The 20,060-nt window shown below is 36.8% G+C and overlaps 1 protein-coding gene across 5 annotated transcripts in view; it reads right to left on the reverse strand.

Annotated features, from left to right (window-relative positions):
* The window catches only part of PTPN4 (protein tyrosine phosphatase non-receptor type 4), a 96,460-nt gene that overhangs the window by 25,823 nt on the left and 50,577 nt on the right, over positions 1 to 20,060 (reverse strand). For all 5 annotated transcript variants that reach the window (XR_006180295.1, XM_042877782.1, XM_042877780.1 and 2 more), the window contains 3 exons: positions 14,742 to 14,805; positions 8,255 to 8,427; positions 4,083 to 4,151 (listed from right to left, as the gene is read on the reverse strand). Coding sequence is in view for 4 of the 5 variants with exons in the window: in XM_042877782.1 (XP_042733716.1) it covers positions 4,083 to 4,151; positions 8,255 to 8,427; positions 14,742 to 14,805 (306 nt within the window). In the remaining variant the exon portion in view is untranslated. The remainder of the gene's footprint in view (positions 1 to 4,082; positions 4,152 to 8,254; positions 8,428 to 14,741; positions 14,806 to 20,060) is intronic.

Below are 20,060 nucleotides of genomic sequence, written 5' to 3' on the forward strand. Positions count from 1 at the left end.
ACAGCTCCACCAGCTCTACTAAGAGGTAAATTCTACGGATTAGGGAACTGTCAAGGGGAAAATGCAGACGATCGTAATATAAGTAAACTCAGGGCTGAAAATATAGTATTTTCTGACAGACATGTAAGGACACTTATGGAACCTTATTCATCCATCTCCAGTGGAAAAAAAAAAAACAGTGGACTACAGGGAAGTTTTGTGTCATTTTTGTTTTGGTTTTGTTTCGAAATGCACACAAACATTGAAAGGCACTTTTATTTTCTATATTATTCAGGAAATAAACTATGAAGAAAGACATAGAAGCATGGGGACAAGGAAGAAATGCATTTTCCCCAAAAATGTGATTTCTGACTGTTTCAAAAACAAGTCACTCCACTGTACCTTCAGTTTGTAACTACATGTTGAACAAACTTCCTCAACCTATGCAAAAAATAAGTACACATTTGAAATGAGAAAAGCATCGCTTCCGTATCAATTTAATCCAATGTTAGGAAAACTCACCTTTTACTGTGGACAGGGTCTGGATCTTTCAGAAATTAAATCAACACCATGACAAACAACTGCAACGTTTATCAGCAAAGGTTCATTTCAATTATTTTATTAACAGCTCTAACCTCAGAGTCCCACCCACTCCTGTTTGTTGCCTCTATTTCCTGTCTTTGCAGAAATTTCAAAGAAAAAGTTACCACAGTGCAGCACTAAACTTCTCAGTGCTGCGGCTTTTTCATACTAGTTCCCTTACCAATACTTAGAAATCTAACAATAAGTTTTGAGGTTTTTTAATTAACATTTAAGATACATTGCAAAATATGCCTGCAAATTTCTCTTTTATTACTCATTCCTTACAATATTACAATAGCTTCCTTAAAGCACTGTGCAGATCGGGAGATGGGAGAAGGGAAAGAAGCCAGAAAAAAAACCTTTTGAAATGCCTTAATAAGCTTTGAAATTTTAAATTCTGCATCTGTCTGCTCACTCTGGATGCTTCCACTGAGCCCCATCACAAGGGGCTGCTACTTAGTAGAGAAAGCTCCTTTCTAATTTCATGCTAATTTTGGTTTATCTACAGAAACACACCTAAAAACATCAGAAGAAGTCCTGCCTATCTGAGAAGGGACAGAAACCAAAAACTTCACCTGCACCCCAAAATCAGAAATAGTCTTTGGAGCTGCAATACTACATCAAACACAATAACACAGCAGGTAGGATGAAATTACATAACACAACTAAAAATGCATGACACAAGTGGTATTGGCTAAAGCTAAATAAACAAAGCTCACGCTTTCAAAGACAAAATTTGGTTCTGGGTCCAACAGCTGGAGTGCTAAATTCTCACAAGAAGGCACAGAGAATGTGATTTGGGAAACACAAGTAGAAATCTTAAATCATTTATATCCCAAAAAGAAATATAAGGTGGAGCCTCTGCTTTCCTTTGTATTTTGACAAAGAGCACAGGGAATGAATTTCTCAGCAAAACTGGTCACTGCAACTTCCGACGAAGAGACTGAAATTGCATGAAAATCTGCAGAAATAACACAAAATGACATGCAGTTTGAAGAAAGAGGAATTTAAATGTCCTGAATGACTGGATGGTTGAAACAATTAGATTGGGTTGCTGGAAATAGAGATTGTAAGTTCATGATAAAGAGTTTAGAAATGCAGACCAACTGAGATGCCCACACACTACCACACAACACATACCAACAACCTCCTCTCATATCCAACAGATCCCACTGGGGCTGAATAAAATCAGGATATTTGCAAGGACCTTTAGATAGAGAGCAATGTTCTTTAAGAAATCACTCAATTCACAACCTGATTGAACTTTTTCACTTGTATAATCTACTTTCACTTTTATTATGCTCCTGGGAATTCTGATGGGTTTTTATGGATTGCGAACATCCTACAACAAATGAGGCCAAGCAAATAGCTGTAATGGAGATTAAAAAAAATGTCAACAACTGCAACAATAGTCCTCTAAATGCTGCAGTTAGTGCAGCATGAAATTGCGTAGCTGCCTCCAAAACAAGTATTTATCACATCACATACTACTTCCTTTGCTGGAGTAACGGCTCCATTTTAAAATTGATTCTAAAACATTTTTATGATAAAAAAAATAAATCCATGAAGACTACGTCAATTAATTTTAATTAAAATCCTGAGGAAAAAGAGATAAGCCTGGAAGCTGTAGGTTAAAAAAGCTTGATTTATTCAAATGAATGTTGGGAAATTTCATTTCCATACCTTGTGCTCTTTCTGTTCTACTGGGCATGTGAAGGCCAGCTGAATGCTGCAATGGCAGTCACCATTTCCCATCTCAGAACAAATAGAATGTGCAAATCACATCTCAGCTTAAGCATCATTTTTGTACAACAAAAGAACTTAAAAGTTTGCTTAGAGAGTATTAGCTCAAACAGAGGGTAAATGTAGACAGTTTTAGAAAAAACATCCAGTACTTTTTCTAGAGATCATAACTGATCTTTAATAAGTCTTCTTACGTGGTAATAATAATTTTTAAAAAATAATACTGTTGTTTTTAAGTGGCCACCTCACTCAAGAAAATCCTGACTGCAAAGCTCAGATGCTTATAGTTTCATATCAAAAGGAAAATGACACCAAAATGAACTTTCAAAACTTTTCAAAACGTGAAACAACTGAAGCAAACCTGCTGCTTGAGAGGTTAAAAAGCTGTTCAACAATGCAATTATTTCGAGAAAAACACGCTCAGAAAGAAAAAAGGAGGTTCCAGGAACAAAATCCATGTGATACATGGAAAACCTTAAAACACAATTTACTTTCAGTATGAATTCAGAGGGGCTGAATGGTATTTCAGCCTGAAACTTAAATGTTTAGGAGAAAAGGAATTAAAGATAATAACGATCTTAGCTTAAGCTTTTTGAAGCATGCTTTGTTCTACAAACACTTCACGTTTCTTGCTCTTTTCATCCCTTAAAATACTAAAAATCTTCATAACGGAAAATTCAGGGAAGACAGGAGGGAAAAGTAGATGAACTATTAAAAGCCTTCCAAAGGTGTATTTGTTACAATACACCATTAAATTCAGTCCACTCTGTGACAGATCCATACATGAATCAGCCATTTATCAGTCATTCACTTCAGTAATCGGCCCAAAAGGTAACTGTGATGTATTGCTTTATCTAAAAGCAACTGAAAAGTGTAATTAGAGAATATAGGAAAGTCAAGTATTTTATTAAGAAGAAAAGACTTGAAAAAACAGCATTCGGTTCTAGCCACAGGTTTCAGTTTTAACCAGAGTATATGTTATAAGAGACAAACAACTCCAGCTGCACTTGTTTAGCTTTGATTCAAAGGGAAGAGAGTGCCATCTACTGAATAAGAATTTCTAAAATGAAGCAAATGCTCCTCAAAAGCCCTTCCTCATCCCACTTCTTCTCATGAAATTGACAAGTTTAGAGTGCAGTATATATTACACAGTTTTTAGCTGATTCATAACTGTCCCTTACATAAATACAGAAAAACACCTCGAATTTGAACTCCAGAGTTCCTTAATGGGTTACCATGTTAAAAGACATTCCTCAGCTCAAAAAAAAGCTTAAACAGATAAAAAGTGCAGAGGATGCTCCCTGCTTGTAAGGACTTTTTTCCCCCCTGTATCTACAGCAACAGCCTACTTGCAGTCCAGTTTTTCCATCGTTCCAACACCTTACTGGGGCCACAGTGGTAAAACTGTTCTCATTCAGTCAGACACTCACCATTACTCTAACAGAAGTGCACACGTACAGTCAAAGGTTGTTATCAGGGATTAAACATTCAAATATTGAGATAATGACTAAAAGAATATTCTCTGCAATAAGAACAGCACAAAGAGGGCAAATACATACAACTATTAAGGCAATTCTGATTCTCTTCCACTTCTGGCTGCCTGAATAATAACCCACATCAAAATTTAGCTCCTTGATACAATCAAGTCATGCCACCAGCAACAGTGAACAAAAGACTCCCTATTTTGCAAGTTTACAAACAGAAAACAATAACCCCATAGCATCTTAAGATACACAAACAGAACACTTATTGATCCAGTACAAATGTAAATTGCTTACCTTGCAAATACCCTGTCTTTGTTTGCTCTTTCTTTGCCATACTGCACAGACTGGACCTCTGTTCTCCCACTGGAAAACAAACCAAAATCCATTAAATGCAGTCATCTTAGGATAATAATTTATTGCTTGGAACTGAACCATCTCAAGAAAAATTCTACTGCTCAAGCAATGGCACTAGCTTCAGTATAATATAACCTTAGACATTATTGGGTAAGCATAAGTCTTCTTTCACAAAGTTTAACAAAGACCAATTAATATGAAACATAACAAAACTCTTTTCTCCTTTTTCCTTTTATCCAAAGCAACAAGCAAGTTCTGCTTGTATCTTCTGGATAATTCTCTGGACAATCATCTTTTCTGTCACAGACACACAATTAAAAGTAATGCATCTCCACTGCACTCCTCCTAAACTACTCCCTGAAATGTTTTAAAAAAAAAAAAAAAAACTTAACTGCTTCTTAGTTTAGCAAATTATCATTAAGAAACACAGATCAACACATCACAATTGCATTCTGCTTTCTCAAACACAAAACTGGGAACTCGCTGACTCTTCCTTTAAGACCACATCTCCCGCGTCAAAGCAAAGATCCTTTATTCCATGATTATATTTCATAATTTGCTTTGAAAAACAATACAATGTTTTTTAGAGTGCTTATCAGAGGTTAAGAATTGGTGCCTAGATACCAGCACAACTCCCTCTTTTTATTACTTCACATGCATGCATGTCCTACAAAGACATTGATACTTTTCTGCTCTTTTCTGTCCCTTACAGGGAACATATACAGTGATATAAAATCAAAAAATAATTAGTTGTTTTCATATGCGTATTACAGAATACATACAACACTAAATACAACATAATTAGGAAATCAGATGGTGAGTAATTCACGTCTGAATAATCTCCATCAGTTAGAAAACTCAGAATAAGAAATTGGAACTAGATGGAAATATTCATTTATCTCAATAATGCCCAATAGCAGCTGTTTTTAGAGAAAATTATAAAGTATGACTTCAAAAATTATTGTTTCCATTTAAAACTCCATACATAACTGCAGGTCAGACCAGGGACCAATACTGGTCCAAGTTGTGATCAGTGGCAATCACAAGACTAAATCTGTTTTCTATGTGCTTTTTGGAGTTAAAGTAGATTTCCAGGCTTTACAATATCCTTTTAGAAAGGAATTTCACCATTTGACTACTGAATGTGTGAATGCACCAACAGAAATTCAGAGAAGGGAAATGCAAAGACCTGCCCCTGGGGAGGAACAGCCCCAGTGACAGGCTGGGGGCCAAGTGGATGGAAAGGTTTACTCAACTCCACAATAGCACGCTGGGGGTGCTGCGTCCAGTTCTGGGCAGCCCAAAACACATGGCCATACTGGAGCAAGTCAAGCAAAGGGGCTGTGAAAACATTTACAAATCTGGTGCATCTGGTGTGGAGCGGCAGGCTGAGCCGAGACCTGGTATCTGATTTCAGCCTCATGAAGGAAAGACTCAGGGGAATCAAATCAGCCTGTATAAACAGTTGTCTGTTAGAGTGTGTCAAAAAGACAGCCAGACTCTTCTCAGAAGACCTCAGTGACAAGATAAGGGGTAGCAAAGAGGACACAAATTGAAACACAGGAAATTCAACTTAAGCAGAATTACAGACAGAATACATAATATTTAAAATCTGACTGGGTACAGTGCTAGGCCACCTGCTAAAGCAGACCCTGCTCTGAGCAGCGTGTTGGACAAAGTCCGCTGCCTTCCTGAACTCTATGGTACCACAATTCTACAACACTAAAAAAAAATAAAAAAATATTTCTTTTCAAAGCTCCTGTCTTTGGTAACTTCTTGGGGTTTTGCATTTTTAACTTTGACAAGCAGTAAGCCATTTGTATTTTTCTTAATCCCTTTCAAGTAACTGTAACATTGTATCTGCATTGATCCCTACTAATTATGGTTTTCATAGAATTACCTAAAAGGTCCAAGACAGTGACATATTAGTTATAATTATGTTCCTCTTTTCACTCTAAACATACACATTGCATTTTTGAACATTCAGCTTCAGCTGCCATTTTATTACCTACTCATTCATCACCCAAGTACCACCAAAACTCTCTGTAGTCAACTCAGGTTTTTACCACAAAAATGTACACAATTTCACTGGCAACTTCCCTTTAACATGAAGACTGGACCTACAATAATATTCAGTAAAAGTCCTAGTGTTTTGGCCACTGGATTTGAGGCTTTGGTGAGGAATGCTGTAAGCACCACTTTGAAAACCCGCAGATAGCTTAAAGGAGTTTGATATTTTCATGAGCTGCTTTCCCCATTCTTTGTAGCAACTTTTTTTTTTTTTTTTTTTTTTAAAAAAAAAAAACTTGCTCTGAAATTTGCTTCATTAGAAGCTTTCAGCCCAGTAACAGATTGAATATTGAATATTCAATAGTTGACCAATTTTGTATATACGGCTTCTTTTAGAAATTGAGATAATTCTCTCTTGCCCTGGTAGTTTAAAATTCTGTTAGCTCACTTTAATCATAGAAATGTTGGCTAGGAGGCTCCTATCCAACCATCTGCTAACACTAAATCCTGTCTGGCCATGGCTTTAGTCTAGCCAAGTTTTGAATCTATCCAAAAGTATAGACTCCACAACCTTTCTGGGTGACTCGTTCCAGTAAAGAACTAGTCTCCTTAAAAAAATAAACAAATCCCAAATTCCAGCTTGACTCTTGAAGGTAAATGTGTGGTTGTTGCCCTTTATTCTACCACTTGCCATCACCCACAAAAGTTTGACTCCACCATTTCTGAATCTGACCTAGCAGTAGCTTTACGCTTGCTTCTGAAGCACCCACCTTAGCTTCCTCTTCAGATTAAACAAGCCCAGTGCCCTTAACCTCTCCTTGTATGCCACGTTACTGCTATTATGCAGACTCTAAACAAGCTCTCAAACTACTTGCACAAATTCTAGCCTTTTGGCTGCTTCATTAACTTTAATGACCTTCCTCATTTTTATAGTTTCCCTTTTCAGCTTACATTACCATAAGTTGAATGTCACCATCAAAGAGCTATTCTGTTATAGCAACCACAATGATTCAAAATCTGCTCAGAAATGAAAAAGCTTCCCCAAATTCATGACAGTAACATTGAACCAACTCTCAAACACTGTTTGGAATTGCAGAATGGTGTTTCTCAAATGGACGCTGTGAATGTTAGTCAAAGAAACAGATGGTACAAAAATTCAGCCTGTGAATTACTTTCCTTTTTATACATTTATGCAATTCACAAGTGAAACAGAAATAGCCCGTTATTGTGCTTTCTAGCTTTATCATCATCTCCCTTTGTACGTCACAGATACTGTTGCCATTCTAGACAGATGATTAGTAGTAGCTCCATTATTCTCTACTTTAGGCACAATTTAAACCACAGGCATTCTGCCTCGCTTTAAGCGACAGTTAACTCAGTTACTTTACTTTTCTTTTATTTCAAGCATAAAGCACTTTAAAAAACAATACCACCCACTCCGTTGTTACAGTACAAATTATACCCGGGGATCACAGTTACACTACTGTCATTCTCTGGACTTTCAAGCTTTTTGCTTATTAAATTGATAATTTCTAATTATATAAATTCCATCCTTGCTTTCTAAACTTCACGAAGTTCACAAAGTTCACTAAACTATCCTTTGTGCAGAACTTATATGCCTTTTGTCTTCATCTAGGACCTTGTTTGTATGCATCTAGCTTAAGTTGGCTTTACTTCCGCAAGTTTCTCTTGGCTGATTTTTATATGATCTTTATTAAGGTCTGTTTACTTGCTGCATGCAATGCCTGAGATCCATCACTTCTACAAAACACAGAAAAAACACTTAGAATTTGAGACTTCTAAAATAAATAAACAAACATAATCCTGCAGGTAAGCAGGCAAAGAAACACAGTCTGTGAGACAGATATCAGGTGTTAGCTCAATAATGACTATTAATAACATATGAATTATATTTCCAAACTTCTCCAGAAAATTACTCATATTTGAAACCTACCCCAAGAAGGAAGGTGAAGAAAGATAGGATTCAAAAAGCATTTGAACTGACACACCTTTCCAAAAAAATTCTAGATAACTGGCTATCTTTACTAATGAGCTGTCTATTCATTTATGTTCTTCCCTATATGTTTCACATCAGCACTTACCAGTACCGGAACTTTGAACCCAAAGTGAAATAATGTGCAAAAAAGTTCTTCTGAGGGGGGAGCGGTCGGTCCAAACGGAAGAACGTGTGATGTTCAACACAGGCTTTCCACAGGTTCTTACATGCTCGGTAATTCACCATATTGAAGCCCAGTAATGTTTCTCTGGATTCATGCTAAAAGTGAGAAAAAAGGATTTCAGGCGAAAATTATTCCCAGTCACACTTGAAATCAAGATAAATACTGAGGCCTTTGCAATCTTTTTCCCCCCAAATTATGCCTTTTGATGTAGTTCTCTAATTTTACATTGACTGTATGTATTAGAAAATCTTTGAAAAACACCACTAAGACTTTCTTTAAAGACATTTTAAAGGCTACAGCCATTTTGTTTTTATTTTTCCAGGTGAGCTCGTTCACAGGCATGATGAAACAAGTCTAGATGGGAAGAAATGGCCCCCAAAAACATGACCCAAAATATATTAATAAATGTCTGCGACTGAAGAACTCAAAAGCCAATGTGCCTTTCACTGCTTTTACTTAACAGCAAACTCTTTTTTCCAAGGTAAGCTTTTGCTGGACTGCTCTTCAAATTTGTCGAGATACTGGAGCATTATGACTAATAGCTCAGAAAAACACTGCACTTTTACTCACGTGATGAACTTAGATCAAAGAATTAACTGGGTTTTGAAATTGAACAGCAAATTCTGATTATCAATTGACGACAGTCAGTAAATTATAGGCAATAATCTAAAAAGTGATTATGTACTTCAGTTTACAAGAGTTACACAGATAGCTCTTCCTAATTTCCACTTACTACCAACTGCCCTGGTATTTTCTAGATGTGTTAACCGCCACTAAAAAATTAAGTGATCAACTAGTTAACAGAAACTGTCCATTCCCTATTCAGCTTAAAAAAGCTTCCCCCAAAATGAAAATGTATAGTAGCACTGTAAACAAAATGCATTCCTATCCTAAACGTGAACAATTTTGTAAAATTACAGACCACCTCAGCTCCTCGGCTCGGTATAAAGGATATGAAGTTATATGAACTGATGTCCGTGCATTTTCTTGTCACTCTTGAAGCATTATAATTATGGGTTAGAGGAAAAAAAACAAAGCAACCTGTTGCTTCCCTTAGTTTATATTCTAGAGAATGAGCTGACATGATTTTCGTGTCACCATCATCACCAGATCAGACAAGTAGCATGAAGGAGGAGTTGGTAAGCATGATGAGAAGGAACTGTGGAGATATCAGCTTAATTGTAATGCGAAACAGCACTTTCACAGGAACTTGGGGTTTCAGAGCTTTAAAGGTACTTCAACAATAGTTCTATTCATAGCTTCTGTGGCTTTCATTGCAGTGTAGCGAGAACAGATTATCAAACCCTGCCCTTCATCTCAGTTACAGCCAGGAATCAATCTTTAGGGTAAAGAAGGGTATAAGATGTGGGCTTAAAGTGCACCACTCTTCTCCCTGTCTGCCCTTCTAGGTTCTGTAAAATCCAAACACATCCTGCAACTTATATTTGCTAGTGCTTCTGTGGTACAAGCCCTAGTTCTGCTGATTAGTAGCAGGGTTTAGAACAGATTGCCCCTCTTTTCCATTAAATTTGGGCTCACCATAAGGTCCAGAGGCAATGCTTGTTAATACCTACAGTATTTCAGTCAAAAGCACGTAAAATACCACAAAGGTTACACTGAAGTCTATGAGAACATTTTCATAGCACAAAGCTCAGGGAAGATTCTGAATGCTCTATAGTATGACATACAGGTATTTCAAGGTTTTAAGTCTGTTGAGATAGTGTTAGAAGACTACCTCAGGGAGTCACAGTTGGATTCTGTTCTGAAATGATTTTCTCACTAATTGTGCCCAGAGTTCTTGTTAGAGAGAGTAAGCCAGTTTGCTCGCTACAGAAGGGGGAAGAGGGAAGCAGCTGGGATGCGACAGAGGTGATCAGAGGCTGGAGCCTGAGGGTGAAACCACTGGGGAGCCAAAAAGCATGTAAATTAATTTAAATCACAACCTTTAAAATGCACACTACGTGACAGGTTACCTACAGAATCTGAGAAGAAATACTGGAAGGAAAACTGCAAAGTGAAATCTAAGTTATGTTTGTGATGCCTTTTATTAAAAGGACAAAAAAATATAAACAAAAAAATGGATATTAGAGTCCCTCTTGCACACAACAGCTTAGCCCTTGGATATTTGCCTTGGGTAGCAACATTAATTCAAACCCACTTTGCTTATTTTGAAGTAGAGACTTAAAAGCAGATCTCACTCTGCTCAGGAGAAAAATCGGATTAAAAACATTCTGAGTCTCCTTCACTTTGCCTAAACAAAGAAAAACCCCCAGAACAAAGCAAAAACTCCCCACCCCCATCTCTGAGAGAACAAAGACTAACACTATAAACAGATGCACCAGAGACTCAACTTTTTAAACAAATAGTGGACAGAAGTCCTTTGGAAGCTTAAAATACAACGAAGATTGTGCTAGACACATCAGATATTCATTAAAAAAAGGCAGAAACATAGGTAGGATTAGGAAACAATTGGCTAGGTACCTAATGAATGCTGGTGTTATTTAAGATCAAGTATGTACTTTGACAGATAAACCCATACAGCATGTTACAAATCTATCTTAAGCTCTTTTTGCAAGTCAGTAAGAATAGTAATTTAAAAAAAGCTTCAGATACATTATTTAAAATAAAATTTTTACTCAAACACTGAAGGCAGGTCTCTGTTAAGGACAAAAAAAAATATAATACTGTTTTGCTACAGACTCAATTTATCATTGGATATCTGGGCTCTAAAACAATAGATGAACGTGCTGAACACTTTGGCTGTCTAGAAGCAAGGCTACTGAAGTATGCTAGAGATTGGGTGGACAGTGATAGGACAAGGAGGAATGGTTTTAAACTGAGACAGGGGAGTTTAGGCTAGATATCAGGAGGGAGCTTTTCACACAGAGGGTGGTGAAGCACTGGAACAGGTTGCTCATCCCTGGAGGTATTCAAGACCAGGCTGGATGCGGCTCTGGGCTGCCTAGTGTGGTGGTTGGGGACCCTGCACATAACAGAGCAGTTGAAACTAAGTGATCATTGTGGTCCTTTTCAATCCAGGCCATTCTATGATTCTATGATTGGGAATCTGATGCTGCAGGCTGGGTGATGAGGAACCTGATAAGGTTCATCAAGGGCAAGGACAATCCTACACCTCGGGAGGAACAACTTCATGCATCAGCACAGCTTAGGCGCTGACACACTGGAAAGGAGCTTTGCAGAGAAAGACTTAGGAATCCTGGTAGACAACATGTTGGCCATGAGCCAGCCTTCCTAAGGCCAAGAAAGCCAATGGTATCCTGGAGTACATTAAAAAGAGCATGGGTGAGGCCAAACGTGGGCTTCTCAGGTCAAGAAAGACCAGGGACTTCTAGAGAGTCCAGCAGAGTACTACAAAGATGGTTAGAAGCCTGGGGCATCTCCCTTATGAAGACAAGCTGGGACACTTGGGACTGTTCAGCCTGGAGAAGAGAACCCTGAGATGGGGTCTTATCAATGCTTACAAGTATCTCAAATCAAGTGGATGGTGCCAGGCTCTTCTCAGTGGTACCCAGCAACAAAACAAGAGGCAACGGGCACAAACTGAACACAGGAAGTTCCATATGAATACAAGGAAAAATTTCTTTACTTTGACAGTGACAGAACACAGGAACAGGCTGCTCAGAGAGGTTGTGGAGTCACTTCTGGATATATTCAAAACCTGCCTAGATGCTTTTCCTGTGTAACCTACTTTAGGGAACCTGTTTTTGCAGGAGTTAGACTAGATGATCTCCAGAGGTCCTTTCCAACCCCTATGATTCTGTGACACAACAGCAGTTAAGGTTGCAACCAACCATAACACACAGTGCTTAGGGAAGCATATAGACAAATGAATATATACTGATTAATTCTGGAGGAGCTTCAAAATGAGCAAGGGAAGCAGAATATGGAACAGCCTGAATAAGCAAAAACATCAGAATGCAAAATCCAGTGAAGAATACAGCAACTGAAGTTACAGCTCAGAGGACTTCCAATGCTGTACGAAGAAATTGTACATTATTCTTTCTCCTCACCCCTCAAACTAAATAAAGAGTAAAAAGAAAATCAACTCAAGTTATATAATTGACAGACTATACAACTAACTTTCATTCAAAAATATATTATGCTACCGGTGGAAAATCACTTTGACATAAAACTGCTTCATCTGGCTTCCCTTAAATGATTAATTTACAAGACAGATATAATCTACTAAAAAGCAGTCAAATAACTCTTTTACTTATATTGATGCCTCTAAGCAATGCCAAGATAAAGAATGAATTTAATAGGAGATTGAAAGATAAGGCACTTGCATTTTTAAGGACAACTGCAATTAAAAGCTCTCAATATTCATTAGCAGTATTTGAAAAATATCTGTTTTGGACCACTTAAAAAAGTGCACGAGAGAGTCTGGAAGAAATACTGTGAAATTTCTCTCCCAGGTTCACCACTTTAATATACTAGAGTATCTCAGCTTTCCATTAGAAAAAAATATGGGCATTCAGCTGTAAAATTCCTTATGTATTTACACTTCGAAACACATCAACATACCATGAATACATTTTCACTACCATATTGTATAACTATGCTTTTCAATATACACTCAAAGAACTAGTCTAGAGATATTTCACATATGGAATGTGCAAACAAAAGTCATTTCACCTGGCTTCTGCTACCGAAAAGAAGCCACTTAGGTTCCTGCTATTGTTAAGGAAACTAAAAGCAAGCATATACCAGAGAACTTACTCTAAAACACACTTCCAATTTATGCAAAAAGTATCAGCCTTTGCAAGTGTCTTGGTTACACAGAGGAAGTCTAGTGAGTAGCTGATTAAATAGCAATTGGTTCATTCATCATCGTGAAACAGAAAATATCATAAAACTTCACTGACACCGAATGTAGGCGAGATGAATCTCTTCCAAAGATTCTGCCCAGGGAAAATAACTTTGGAAATAACAATTTTAATATTAGATTTGATTAAAAAGTTAAAGTATGCCTTCTTTGGAAGCCAAATTTCTGCTTTGATCTTAAGGTATTCATGACTTGAAATAAATGAAAATGAAGTTCTTGCTGTCAGTTTTCATCTGATACATAAGAGCTTAAAGAAAAACAGAATGAGTCTTCTTAATTTGTTGCCTTAGATAAGTCATCTCAGAGGAGACATAATATTAGTTCATATATCAATTCCACCCTGGTCCAAGTAATATGTGGGATATTAAAAAATAACAGAAAATACAATACTTATTACCATTTTTCTGCCTGTATCATAGGTAAATTTGTGCATTTCACGTAATAGCCAAAGTTCATTTCTTCCCACACAATTTCTCCAAAATCCTTGTTCAGTTTTAACCTCCCCTTTCTAAACTGACAGCGTACTCATGCTGCTCTAAGCAGAAACGTCAACCTCCTCCCATCAGCTAACACAGCAGATCTGTGTCAGGCAGTTCCATCTGTGAGAACTTCAAACTCCTGGGCCTCCTGCTGTTAAGATGAGCAGCTCAAATTGCTGTTGCTGGTCACAAACCACTGGCCTGTTCTGACGTAACAGGAGTTCCCTCCTACATATTTGTCTCTGAATCTGGAGTAGTTCTATAATATTTAGAATGTATTTCTGTCTAAAATATATCTTTTTTTTTTTTCCTCTGGTTAGTTACTCTATACTTAGGTCTTTAAATCCTTTCAGCTGTAAGTAAGGACTGCACAAAACCTTTTAACTAATCTAATGAGTTAATCACATACCCGTATTTTAATTAATTCTTTTCCAAGTCTGTAAGGGTTTAGATTCCTATCTCTTGGAGGCATGAAACAATCAATTTCTTGCTGAATTAACTGCTCACTAGTCCTATGGTGCTTCACAGAGTAGGAAACAAATATCACAAGAGAAAAAGTATATTTATTTTTCATGTAAAGCCTCAGTTTTCTTCCAAGAAATACAGAAGTATGCATAAACCAACTACCCTAGGTACTTCAAAACCGCAAAGGCATTCTTATCTCTTCTGCTTAAGTAAAAGCCACTTTGTATTACTAGATCTGAATAATACCTACCAGCGTATTTTAATCAGAGCACATATGCAAGTGAATCAGCATTAAGCATTACTTTTCATTTTAACTTGGTTTCTTCTGAAATTTAAATTTAATATTGATTTACTTTCAACCTTCAATATTTACATTATATAATCCATTTTTATTTCCTGCATACATACATAAAACTAAAAGTCTTTTTTGTATAAGGTAGATCAAATGCAATAAGTCTTATTAAACATTGCAATGACTGTTTGGCAACTGAAATAAACAGAAAATTGATGAAACTGGACTTAAGACAAGAAACAATGTGGTATTAAAGTATAATGCAGACATTTAGTACAGAGAAGCCTCGTTACTCATTTTTTAGATCAAATTTAAAATAGTACTCACCAATTCTTTCCTAAGTTGAACAAAAAACTGTTTGCATTTAAAAGAAATTTTTACAATCTTCAACCTAAATGAAAAATAAAACCAGACCATTTAAACACTTAGTATAACCATTGTCCATAACTTAAATATTTCTATGAAAATACACTTTTTAGAGCATGGATTTCATTTATATAGATAAAAAATAATATAGAGATTAAATTATACAATCTGTTTTATATAAAATCTGTAAATTATGTATATATGACCAATGAAATTCACTTGTTTCTATCCTAAGTTAGGGCTGCTGCTAAATTACCTATATTCTCAGATCCAAATTCAAGGACCTATCGTATTCTGAATTCATCCTAATCTGAAGCCTTCTCTTTTGAGACTGCTTTCATTATCCCCTAGACTATCTAAGAAACACTTTCACCTCCACACAATTCCCAAAAGACATTCACTATGCTCTTACTCAACTCTAGGTATTACCAGAAGTTTTCAAATAGCAAAATCTGAGCCAATAAGTGTGGAGATTAACACTTACATATAACATTGATATTTATAAATAAAGTTAAAAAAAAAAAAAAAAAAAAAAAAAGAGAGGGAGTAAATAATGTGAAAAACCCTCCACATTTCAAGCAGGAAAAGTCATTTAAAACATCACATCATGGGAAAAAAACAGCCTACAGACACCTTTATCTTGCAGGTTATCTATAAGGCATACAAGACACTACACCAATTCCAGACAATTTGAGATGTTCAGTTAAATGATAGTTGTGCTAAATAGGAACAAGACAAGTGATATTTCTATCACAAAAGTAACTAACGTGAAAAACCACAGCAAACTCCGTGAACACAAGAAGGAAAATCTATGTGATACTAAAAAAAAATACAGAATGCCAAATTCAAGTGTTATCTCACACAAACATGATTTCACTACCGATTTTAATGAAGCTCAAAGGAAATCTCAATAAGAGTTAACTTTTGGTAAATTATAAAGCAAACTCCTCAGGGGTTACAATTAATCTCTTACACTGCCTGTTTATAGAGAACTCTGTCACTAATCTGAACTGTCATCTCTTACGGTCCCACTATTTCAAGTTACTGTATTGGCTTACTAAAGCTACCAAGGCAAGACAAATTGTGACAGCAAAGATAATACCACAGTTTTTGAGATTAACTGACTCATTAAGAATACACAGGAACCTCAAAAATGACTGAAATTACTGCTTGCATATTAATCACCTTGTTGAAAAAAAAACCCTCTAACACTTGGAAAGATAAGGAGCAAAAGTATTAACAAACACTTCTGTTGGATGGATGGATATACACACACACACACACACACACACAACCATATATTTATATCCAATACAAATTATCTTCTTAACCAAATTAAATGGAGACATTTTCTCTGGAACAGTATTTGCAGCAGGAACCAAACCTGGATATCCTTGATTTGTGAAGAGAAATTCTCCCAACAGTAATGAAGTGGTGGGGAGAGTCTATGAATATCAGTTGTTAAATAATGCTTACATAAATCTTTTTTCATTCCTGGTTTTGTAATTAGGAAGAGAACTAGTTGTGGCTTTGTTAGGTTACTGATTTGCTGCTGTTGAAAAGCTGATCAAGAATTAGATCCACAAAGTATGTAAAGATCCACAAAATTATCTATCTACTTCATTGGCAACACAGCAGTTACCTTAGCATCTCCTATAACAAACAATTGTGTAAGAATATTTAGGGAGAAGTCCAAGATGTACTAATGGGATATTCACTACTACTTATAGTAATCCATTTGTGGAAACAAAAAAAAAAAGTTAACTGCAACTTAAGTAGTCTAACTGAACCAGAAGTCTATCATAATCCGTTTTCTAAAATTTTGAGGTACACTACTATTAAAAGATCATTTAAATGCATGTCTTTTCTAATAATACCTGCACATGCTCTACAAAACACCAGATTTGTTTAACATGCTAACAGAAAGTCTTCAAAAAAAAATCCAAATTACTCAATTTATAAAACCATTTTACTAGCTTTAACTCTATTCCCCTTCTGTTAAAGAAATGACTTCCTTTGATGACTGAGGGAGAATCAAGATGAAAGTTAGACACACTTTTTTTAATCCTACCCCATAATTTAGGCAGAGCAAAGCCAGGGGTCAATTAAGCCTGAAACCACTCAACAGAAGAGACTCAAAACTGTTCCATTAGCCAGTAAGGTCTAACTCAAGCCATAGGAGCCACCCGAACTTCATCTATTTCTGAAAAAATACAGCAGTAAGAGTCCATATACACTGCTAATAACCTGCTAGGCATTAAGAAAATCCAGACTTGGCTAAAGCAAAAGATGCATCTATCTAAGCCTCCATTTTCTGTTGCCAGTGATGCATATCCAACGTAAAGGTTAAGAACAGGCATCTGTAATATTTTCCTGGTATGATTTTCCAGACTCCAATCATCTCAGACATTCTAAACCATATAATGAATCTTCGTAAACAAAGAGATATTTACAAGTCCTAACCTAATGTGAAACCTGTACTCAAACATGTGGAAAGCTGTGGTGCTCACTGACGACTTTACCACTTCCAAACTTTGCTGAGAGGATGACAATGCAGAATGTGAGCAATCCAGCAGACTTGACCAAGATTTCAATTACACAGGTTTTGCGCTGACCAGTTAGGAAAGATGCTCTTGGTAGCACCACTCACAAACATGGAAAGATTGTACAGATTTAGTAGTAAAGGGCACATTTGGCTCCAGCAGTTGTGAGATGGTAGATTTAATGATCCTGAGGAAACTGAGGAGAGAAAGCGGCAGACTCGCAAACTCGACAACCCAGGGAGAAGAAACTTCGGTCTGCTCAGAACTCTGGTACACAAAATCCTTTGGATAAACTTTGCAGGGCCTGGCAACTGAGGAGTGGTGGTCAATCTTCAAGGACAATCCCAATTCAGAATAATCTTAATGTGCTACATAAAGCAGGCCAACATGGAAGGAGACCAGCTTGGACAAACATGGAACTTCTGACTGAGTTCCAACAAATGGGAAATATGCAGGAGGTAGAAGCAGGATCAGGCTACCAAGAAGGAATACAGAAATACTACCTAGCTACCACTAGTACTACTACCATAGCTCAACTGGTAACCTTGTGAAAGGCAAAGCTTTCCAGGGAACATCAACAGTAAAAGAAAGGCAAAGGAAAGTGCGTCTCCGCTCTTGAGAAGGTGATCCAGTGACAAATGACGTGCTCAGGTACTCTATGCTTTTGTCCCTTGGTCTTCAAGAATCAAAGGATCAGATCCCACTGATTCCCAGGTCTCTGTGACAGGTAGTGCAGCCTGTGGAAAACAGATACTACATCTAATACAGGAAAAGTAATTAGGATGCACTACATAAAAGATACACTCTGCATTTTGCCTTGAGCCTGCCTAGTCTTCATCCTCTTCCCTCCTCTCCCTATGATCTCTGATAACAGAGACTGCATTACATAATTTTGACAAAAATTTCAACCCAATTAAGGTAAGTGGCAAAGGACATTTTACTTGATTACAGGTGAATCTATTTCTACATCTACTTCTCCCCACATGCATGCAGGTCTATCCTGTCACATGTCTCAACAGCAGCACAGGAGTACTGCAAATGGGATATCTAAACATTCACTTGTAGCCATATAATTGCCAAGCACTGAAAAGACATCTTGCACAGGTCCAGTTACGCAGGAGCAAGCAGAAAAACAGTGTCAGATCTGATGTCACTGGAACAGCTGTAGGACTAAGGATAAAAGAAGAACGACACAGGTCTACTGCTTTACTCTTAGCCAAAGAAAGGCTATGGTTGGAGGAAACTGTGTGTGTGCGCACAGAGTGGGGGTGGGGTTCTTCGTTTGCAGTTGTTGTTTTAAGTTATTTTGTAAAGACCAATTATTGTGGTACTACAGTCTTCACAGGAAGAAATTAATAACCCTGATGTCAGCTGATACGGTTGAATACAAAGAAGAACTGTTTAGGTAATTATACACACATACAAACCACAGTAAGAATTTAGATCAGCATCCCTGGCACGCAAATGATATGAAACAGAATTCACAGAAACCTCTAACTTCCAGTATGGACTTGCAGCTTAATTATGACTTACACTGTACGTACCCAGCAATTTACCGCTGCTTTATAGAATGTATTTCTATTAATGTTTTCTCCAAGAAAAAAAAAAAACACCAAAACAATACCAAAAAAACAACGAACAAACAAACAGAAGAAAAAAAAAAAAAAAACAGTAGTAAAAGCAGCCTGAATTAAAACCATCCTGATTATTACAGAACTATATTTATTAACCAGCTCTAATCCAGAAGTGGTTCTAATGTTTCAAAACTCTTGGAGATGAAGGGTTTCTTTCTTAGAGTGAGTAGCTGTTAGAAAGGTAGGCCTGAATATTGCAGTAGTTTCAGACTTGCAATTGCAAGATCAAGTTTTCATTTACCAGACTAACCATGAAGACCGAAAATTTAGATGTTCTGTGTTTGCCTCAGGCTTGCTTTTCTTTAAATGCTTCCAGGCAGTATGTTTGTGTGTTCAATCTCATCTGGGTGTAGATAAGGTTTTTGTCATAGCGATAGATAGGTTTTTGTCATGTCTCTGCGAAAATCTGCTCCAATTTGATCATTCATACTTCTCAACATGGTAAACCACAAATTATATAACATCCTACAACAAAACTAGGGATTAAGCTTTGCAATGTGAACTAAAATGTCTCAAATTCAGTGGGTTGAAGGAAAGATGTCATTAACATCTTGAATCTCACCAAGTGAAAGAGACCATACTGAAGCAAAAACAGGTCACTGATTACACACAGTTGATTTCACCCTATAACTAACAAAAAACAACAAAACCCCAAGAACTTCAGCTACCTGTATCTGTTGGAGCTCAGAAAAGTAGTTCTTCCAGTTTCAGTTGAGGTAATGAATTTAATCCATTTATATGAAGATGAACTTCAGAGAATTTCAATACTGTATTGCCCAAGCACACAAATCAGCAGCCAACAAAAATGTCAAAGTCAGCATTTTTCTAATGTGAAAAGCTTGTTGTGCCTGGTAACTTAATGTCTGTTACAATAATTTTAGATGGATGACTTTGCCCACTCAGAACTTTATTATAGTATACACAAAGTATGTAGTAAGAATGACTTAAGGAGTGGATTTGAAGAATACAAAGGAAACCAAAGAAAACTACTTCACAGTAGCACAAAAAAGCTTTGGTGAAGGTGACATAGTTGTGTACAGCATCAGAATGATGCAACAAAACAGGATTTCTCTTAGACTTTTCCCCCTCTGACATGAGTAGGT

Source organism: Lagopus leucura, unplaced genomic scaffold (assembly GCF_019238085.1).
Source record: "Lagopus leucura isolate 7727_CA_CO unplaced genomic scaffold, USGS_WTPT01 Super-Scaffold_100019, whole genome shotgun sequence".
Taxonomy (NCBI): domain Eukaryota; kingdom Metazoa; phylum Chordata; class Aves; order Galliformes; family Phasianidae; genus Lagopus; species Lagopus leucura.